At 31.4% G+C, this 9185-nt stretch overlaps 1 protein-coding gene across 1 annotated transcript; it reads left to right on the top strand.

Annotated features, from left to right (window-relative positions):
* Positions 1-2334: 2334 nt before the first annotated feature.
* LOC149572729 (putative ferric reduction oxidase 1) lies at positions 2335-8980 on the top strand. The gene is made up of 8 exons (XM_089813825.1): positions 2335-2904; positions 3280-3373; positions 3869-4063; positions 4618-4855; positions 5714-6041; positions 6120-6372; positions 6646-7382; positions 8564-8980. Exons 1-8 carry the CDS (start codon positions 2751-2753, stop codon positions 8734-8736), a joined length of 2172 nt encoding a protein of 723 aa, XP_089669951.1. The 5' UTR covers positions 2335-2750; the 3' UTR covers positions 8737-8980.
* The last annotated feature ends 205 nt before the right edge of the window (positions 8981-9185 follow it).

Raw genomic sequence — 9185 nt, 5'->3', positions numbered from 1 at the left:
TATGCTTATTCCACACACCCCCCATACCCCTACTCTCATAACACAACCCTCTTGCTAACTAAACTTTATTATGTTCTTGACTAGAAGTTTTTTCTAGGTACTTTTACTGATATTATATAAATTATATCTTAAATGTTAAATATTAGTTTATATATAAATATATTCTTAAAAAATAAAATTCACAAACAATATTAACAAGTGTCATATAATGGCTTAGTACTTGCCCTTAGTTTAGTATGAATTTAGTTTTCATTTAATAAATTTATTATAATATATAGAATATTTGAATTAATAAAAATATTATATAGTATTTTTATAATAATAATATAAATAATAGTATTTCTTAAAAGATTGTATAAAATAAGTATATATAATATTTTTAATTGAATGAAAATATTAAATTAATAAAATACAATATTAAAAATATCAAATTAAAATGATATAAATCACATTATTAAAATATAACTCTTAAAAACTATCATGTTTTGGAATCCATCAAATTAGGTACGTATAAGAATTAAAATGATTCATCCAATCAAATAGAAAAGTATTTTATAAAAATTATTAAGTTAAAAAAATTGCATCTAACTATGCACAATGTTTTGATTTTATAATTAAATTTAAAAATGATAAATTTAAAACTTTTAATCACGCTTGAGTGAAATTGTAAAAAGTATCATAACATTAGTCTAGGACAAGTACTAATAAAACAAGGTTGTATATCAACAAGTTCCTATCACAATTTTGTTAGAATTGATTAATACTTTTTAACTTTGGAAATATTTATGTGAAAAAAATTTAAATTTAGAAAAAGATTGAAATAAATAATATTAAATAATTTAATATTAATTAAAAAGTCAAAGTTTATAGAAGTTAAAAGTATCTTACCATAATACTTATAAAAATAATTAAGACTACTAATATTAAATTATTAAATTGTTTTTATTTTAATATTACATTAATATTTTATATTATAAAATATATATTTTTAATAAAGATATAAAATATAAAATATAATATAAATGTATCTAATTTAAAAACCTTAGCATATTGTTCTTGTCATTTGATTTAATATATTTTGATAAAACGATAGTTTGTTTAAAAGATTGTATCTTTTTGATGAATTAAAATTAAAATACAATATAGTTTTTATTTATTAATAAAATATCTTACAAAGTTTGGCAATAAAATAGATATGAAATAATAATAAAATTGACACAACAAATTATAAAAAATCTATTCAACTGTTAAGGTTGTGTGATTTGATTTTCTTCTGATATTATGGTTCATTTGTTTCAACCAATAATTTTATAAAGTGAAAAATTTAGTTTTTTTTTTTTTTAAATAATGAAAAGTGATTGGGTGAAGTTAATTTGTTTAATCAATAGTTAAAGAAATGTCATTGCCTATAGTTCTACAACCTTGCTAATAAAATAATTCATACAAATTATAAAAATAAATTATAGACAATTATATTTAAGTTAAATTTAATTAATTTTTTTGTAAAATAAGTCTAGAGGTATCTACTTTCAAAAGAATAATTATAAATTTAGTAAATATTGTATTCAAATGAACACAAAAATTCCAAGAATAAATTTTTGTATTTTTTTTTTAAATATACACTATGCCTAATACATAGAAATTTTATGAGACTGAAAAATTAGAAAATCAAATTTAGACAATGATTTATTTCATCATGTATAGATTTAAAAAAAATCATATTCCATAAAAATCATAACAATAAAAAAATGTATATTTCTATTTTGTTTTTGTGACAAATGTCAATTTTTTTTCAAAATAGAAAATGTTTACATTGAAGATTGTAGAAAGCTTCTCGGCTTAATTAATAACTAGCTTTATCATATGTAACTACTGATATCTTTTAAATATGAATGACATTATTAAAGATATATAAACAACAATGTTTTAGATATCATTACTTTTATATTATTTTATAGAACCAATGGAAGCTAAAGCATGTCTCAATAAACATTATAATTAAAATAAAATAATTTCTAAATATATTTAAAAATATATAAAACAAACACTAAATAAAAGAAAGTAAAAGTGGAATTATATACAGATATATTTATTATATCATAAATAATAATAAGTAAATTTATGATATTTAACCAAAGATATCTTGAGCTTAGATGACTATATCATAAACAAATATATTTAGATAGCAATAGTTAAGATATCATTAGTACGTACTATTAAATGTATAGAATCAAGGGAAGGCACGGCATGTAGCCGAATAATCACGAGGGGGCATTTATTCAATACTTTAGTGTGATTGGAATGAAATTGGGTCCCACCCTATCACGATTTGGGAGTTTCACCGGTGCAAATTTCAACGCAGCAGCCATGTTTGGAGAGCGTGGAAGAACTCCGCCACCACGCTCTCATTCACATTCCCACCATTATCGCTAATCACTCTTTTCCACTGAAAACACAAGAGAATCCAATCAAAAAGTCACATAATGTGCCAAAACAGCATTCAATCTGTGAATGTAGTTAATAAGTAAACGTGTGTTTGAGTGAGGGAGTGGATGCATGATTCATCATAGCATGAGGTCAACTAGCTCTCTACTAAATTTAGCTAACAGTTTTTCAGCATGAAGCATCCATGCCTTGCCCTTCACATTCTCTCTTTCTTCTATATATAGATTGGCTTCACACTGTATTGTCTTCAAATCCTCCTTGGAGTTTGATGACTTGTGTTTTGGTGGAAGAGATTGGATTGAAAGATGAATATGGCAGCATCTAGGACCCTCAAATGGGCCATTTCAATCATTTTTGCAGGATGGATTGCTCTCTGGTTTGTCAGGGCATTGAAGGCTTGGGAGAATCCTTGGGTCACTCTCATGAACAAAACAACTACCTCTGCTTTTGGTGTTGCTGGTATGGTTTTCAAAGCCCTACTGACTTCTCGCCTTTGGCTGTTTATGTGTCGAAAGGCTTCTAGATTTTAATCTTGTTCATGTCTTTGAATCAACACTTCAAATCATACTCTATGATCCATCATTAGAAATTTTAATCTTGTTCATGTCTTTGAATCAACACTTCGAATCATACTCTATGATCCATCATTAGAATTAGAGTGTTGTATGCATTCTAATTTGCTAATTTTTTGCTAATTTGATTGATGATCCTGAAGGAAATATAACAACTAATTGGTGACGAAATTTCACTTCTTACATTGTCCTGATTAGATGAGCTGGGAAATTTCTGCATCCATTTACCATGGAGTTTATTTATTAATTTCTATCTATGCAGGTCCTGTCAACCTTCTGTTTTCAGCTCCCATATTTTTGATAGTCATTCTGGGGTGTATCTATCTCCACAGTAGCCGAAACCACCAAATCACCAAGTAAGATTTCAACTAATGGATTCAATTTCTTATCATTTCATCTTTTTCTATTCAATATAGATAAAGAGAAGCAAGCTCAACCTAATCTGGGGTTTGTGAATTTATGAAAGTCATCTTACCATGGTTTAATGCATTGTTACATGAACAATAAATGAATCAGTAAATTTAGTGCTTCAATAGTACGATGGACGGTATATGGATTGTTCTGAGAGACTTACATAGGAAATTGCTTCAAGGAAATATCTGGTAGACTTCATATAATAAAACCACTCTGCTTGTAGCTCTGCTAGATTTCATATATTAAAACCCCTCTGCTTGTAGCTATTCATCTTGCAGCACACAAATATGATCATCCAATATGAATAGGAAATCTTTCATGTTCTGTCTATTGTATACGAAGGGACAAATCCAAGAAGAATTTTATATATGCTTTACTTGTACATAAGGGTTTTATTAGACGAAGGGCTTAATAGGTGAATATGATATTGATTTCAGGTCAAGATTAAGGAGGAGGATATTTAATCTATGGACATATCCAGTCTTCATTGGAGGACCCCTTGGAACTGTTACCGGTGGAGAAATCCTCATTCTCCTTATTTTCCTAGGCTTAGTGATATGGACCTCGTCACTTTACATTGTCAATGGTCTAGCTGGAGTTAACCATATGACATTAAAACCAGGAGTCAAACTGTAAGTAATGAATCACACTTCTGAATCTTTTCATTCGATAAATCCTTGTAAGATATGGCTAAGTATACTTCATTTTTTAAAATCTTGATACAAGCATTTAATGTGGCCTCTTGAAACGAAACGAAATTCTTCAGCACTTTTTTTTTTCCTAGATTCAGAGTTAAGTAGTGGATTGATTAAATTGCTTTAAGCTATTAATCACTAATTAAATGAATTGAAGTCATTGTAGGAGCGAAGGTTGTAGTTTTCTTAAGCAATTATTTACTAATCTGAACTCCTCTGGGACAATCTACAAGAACTTCAAACAATACGATCACTGTATAGAATACCATTAAAGTGAGGATAGATACTGCCCAATTTTCATAGGCATTAAGCCTAAATAGACAAGAACAGAAAGAAAAACAAATCAGATATAAGAGAAACAGAGCTGGATTAAAGATGATATATATGTCCAATTATAATAGAACTTAATATGCTTAAGGATCTTAAGCACAATTTAGTTGTTGCTAATGCAGCTTAATCAAGATAATATGACTCACTTGAGATCTTTGCAGATGGCAAAAGAAATTAACTACAGTTGGAGGCCTTCTTGGCGCAGTTGGGGTTTTATGTTTGGCTTTCCTCTTCTTCCCAGTTACTCGTGGATCTGTCTTGCTGCAACTCGTCAATGTTTCGTTTGAAGTTTCAGTTAAGTATCACATTTGGATAGGTAATGTGGCGATGCTACTCCTTACAGCTCATGGCTTGTGCTATGTAGTGACATGGCAGAGCAGACATATTCTTCTACAAGAGGTATTTTCATCACCTTCATACAAGTTTTTACATTATTTAAACTTTTTCCATTACTTGTTTAGCCCTTTTCATTAGAGATGAGAAGAGCATAGTGTTCAACTAAAGGCTAATAACATGAAACTGTAAATGATTAAAACTATTTTGAACTTCAAAAATTGAATGCCCTGTTAAGACATGTGATGTCCAGAATCAGCTTTGTTGGGTATTGTGTAGATATTTGTCACTGGTTCTGATTAGAGACGTTTGATGCATGTGAGAGCGTATTATTTAAAACTTTTATGAGAACATAGTTCTTCATATGGAATGAAGTAAAAAAATCACAACTAATAGCCAATTAACCTCCGAAAAGATATTAATCTGTGCCTAAGAAACTGAGAATTCTGATACAAATTGCATACTAAAGTCCTGTAGAAATTGTTGATTATTGGTCCATGTTGTTTTGGTCTAGTTGCATTTTCGCACCAGTTCCAGACTGCACTTGAATAAGTCAATAATAGATCATCGATGCCCACACCAACTATTCAGAAATTATCTCATTTGATTTTCATGGTACTGGATTATAGATTGAAATGTTGGTGTAGAATTGTTTACACTTCAGAAGCTTTCAAACAAAAAAAATTAATATTTTGAAATAATGTATCCACACATACAAGAAGCAGGTGAAATGAGACATCAACTTCTTCAGTACGATTTTTTTTTTTTCTGTATAGCAACTTCAATGTGTGGACATTGAAATCGTTTCGACGAAATTCCATCCATTACAAGCTCTTTACAGTGGATGCCAACTGTTTATGTCTGAATTGGATAAGATAACATCATTGAGAAATTGTAATAACAAGGGTTTTTTCTGATGTGCAGATGACATCTTGGAAAAGAATAGGATATTCACATGTAGCAGGGGAGATTTCTCTGTTGGCAGGCCTGATAATTTGGTTGACCTCCATAAAACCGATTCGACAACGCTTCTTCGAAGTATTCTATTATGCTCACCACTTATATATAGTTTTCATTGTCTTCTTTGCACTCCACGTTGGAGATGTTATGTTCTCGCTTGCGCTCCCTGGAATCTTCCTGTTTTTCCTGGACCGCTACCTTCGTATGCTTCAATCACAAAAGACTGTACACCTCATATCTGCCAGAAAACTGCCTTCAAACATGGTGCATCTGGTCATTGCAAAGCATCCAAGTAAGTACACCTTGTATGTCAATACATTTTTTAAATGTACATGAAAATATGTAGACTAAGCAATTACTATGCATGCAGGCCTGGTATACAAACCTATGAGCATCATTCTTTTGAAGCTTCCATTCATATCACAGTTGGAATGGCACCCTTTCAGCATTGTTTCTACTTCAAGCATTGATTCAGACAGGATGTCTATTTTAATCAAGTGCCAACAAGGCTGGACGAAGAAACTTGACAACTTCATCAGCTGTTTAAGCTCTATGGAGAGGCCTTCACATCTGCTAGCAGCTGTTGAAGGTCCTTATGGTCCAGCTTTCATGGACTTTCTAAGGTACTAATCAATCTACTCAAATCCCAGCACTATAGACAGATATCATAACGACTTCAGCATATTTGATACATTGCTTATATTTGGGCAGTTACTAACCTGATCGATGCAGTTTACTTAATAATTTGTAACATTGAAACATAAAATAGGTCCAAAATCTGCCCAATTCATCTTGTAATAGATCAAAATTAGTAATAGATGCTAGGTGAAAATGACCCTTGTTTTTTCCAAGATGATATGTAATAGACCTTGTTGAATATGTTTATTTCATTGCAGGTATGATGCATTGATACTAATTGGTGGAGGAAGTGGAATAGCTCCATTGATGAGCATTTTATCAGAAACATTGCACCAGCATAATATCAGAGAAGGAAACCATGTTCCCAAGGAAGTCCTACTCATATGGTCAGTCAAAACTACAGAGGAGTTGTGCCTCTTGAATCTTGTATCTCCTTCGATGGTATGTCCAAGATATTCAGAGGTGTTGCAATTAGACGTGCAGGCATATGTCACACAAACAGGAGCTCTGGACGTTGAAATGGCCAAATTAGAAACAGTGCAGATGGAACCACTCAATGAAACTTACTTTAATGGTTGCCCTATCAATGCAGATGAATTCAAAGAGGCAATTCCGCCTGGAGGCAGTCTACAATCTATAACAAGTATAAACAATACTCTATGGCAGGCAGCAATACTTGTTTCAGCATTGGCAGGATATCTCATAATGACTGGCCTATTGAATCGCTTGTATATATACCCATTAGATAACAACACTTACGAAGAGTACCCAACATGGGCCAGAGGATGTATGACCTTGGTGTGCATGTGCGTGGGAATTCTGTTCTTTGGAGGCTCAGTTTATTTGATTTGGGTAATAATGCAAACTACTACAGTTGATGGGTCCAGAGAAAAAGTATATGAGATGAGTGATAGACATAGTGTTCAGGACCAGGAGAAGTACACCCTTTTAACCAGGTCTAGTACCTATTTTGGACGACGGCCTGATCTTCAAGGTAATTTCTACTATCTACACATCTAGAGTAAATCTATAACAAGAACCTTTAAACCTCTTTGTTTCCCAATTTTCTGAGACTTTTTTTGTTGTCTGCATTCTTTCAACTGGGTTCTGATTCATATGAGACATATAATTGGAAATGCTTTCTTCAGCTTGTACAAGAAGCATTATGATAATATTGGGTTGTTGATAGTTTTTATAGGTCTTCAAATGTCTGATGACAAAAAAATGTTTTAGCATTATGAGATTTTTACAATTTATTTTCGTACCGAAATTTTGTTTTTGGATTCGATTGTGTATGTTTTTTAAGTATCAATATTTCGAATCATATTTTATGATCCATCATCATTTTATTCATGCATTCTCTCATTCTGATGATGGATTACAGAGTCTGATCAAAACTATTGATGCTAAAGAAACATACACAATTGAATCCAGAAACAAAATCTCATCAAAAATTGTTTTTTTAAATAGAGTGATTCTACAAAAGCAGCATGGAAGGCTCCAAGGCTGTTACTTATGATTTTGAAATACCTAATGGTGGAAAAAATCAAGGCCATGGATTCAAACATTCTGAAGGGAAAAAGCATGTGGGTTTCGTTTATGTCAATTGCAAGAAATATAAGATAGTCTAATATTACCATAAGCCATCTGTAAATCTATAAACAGATTGTTTGAAATCATAAACCATAATGGACCATATACCTACTGGATTTCCCTAGTTGTTTGTTATGTCGATTAATTTTCATTTAGGGCACGTTTGTTTGCTGGAATTAACCTGGAATAGGGAAACGGGAATAGGAATAGATCTAATTCCAAAAAATACCTGGAATTCGATTTATTCTCATTTTGGGCCAAAATTGGAATAGATTTATTCCAATTTTCCTATTCCCATTTCCCTATTCTAGGTTAATTCCAGCAAACAAACGGGCCATAGTATTAGTCTAATACAAGATTATGGCTTCTTCTAGATTTTTTCATGAAAAAAATTGTTTTACTGATTCTTTGGATACTGGGTGACTGGATTTCCCTAGCTCGTTGTTTGTTGTGTGCGGGTTAATTTTATTTTAGCATAGTATTAGTGTCAGACAAGATTATGGTTTCTTCTGGATTTTATAATGAAAAATATTGTTTTACTGATTATTTGGAATTTGTTGGATTGGCATATTGAAAACGAAGACATAATTGGAAAGTTTGCAACGAAAATGGGGGAGAAGAAAGTAGGCGTGATAACATGTGGACCAGAAAGCATGCAGCAGAGTGTAGGATCAGCTTGCAGGGAGCTCACCTCTTTACTGGGTCACAGATCCTCTGTTTCATTGGATTATCACTCTATGAGTTACAACCTCTAGTTACCTTCTTTTCCAAATTGTGGTTTAGTGACAGTAGTAACATAAGCTTTTAGTCACAGTGATAGTAGTAACATAAGGTTTTGGTCACAGCAACAGTTTGATTATCAATCTTCAATATACCTTGTATATTGTTTCCTTAAGTTGGGATGTAAAACTTTATGCATGTCACATTGATCCGACGTCTTACAAAAATGTGTGAATATACGAATAATAAAAGGAAACGAATTCTGTATTTAGCAAACAACTCCATCAATTTTCTCAGACCGGGCTTTACAGGTCTCAAAACTTTCTGTTTTCAGATTTAGTTCGCATATCTGAATTTTAGATTTTTGTGCCTTCATAAAGCTGTGGTATTTTTTCTACGTTAATTAGGTGTCTAATATAGGTGGAAACACAATATTTTAATTATATATCTCACGAAAAAATTCGAGATGTATCTAATTTTGACA

Source organism: Cupressus sempervirens, chromosome 2, assembly GCF_028749045.1.
Source record: "Cupressus sempervirens isolate cs-2001-9-10 chromosome 2, ASM2874904v1, whole genome shotgun sequence".
Classification (NCBI taxonomy): Eukaryota; Viridiplantae; Streptophyta; class Pinopsida; order Cupressales; family Cupressaceae; genus Cupressus; species Cupressus sempervirens.
This window is presented reverse-complemented; position numbering and strand designations above follow the sequence as displayed.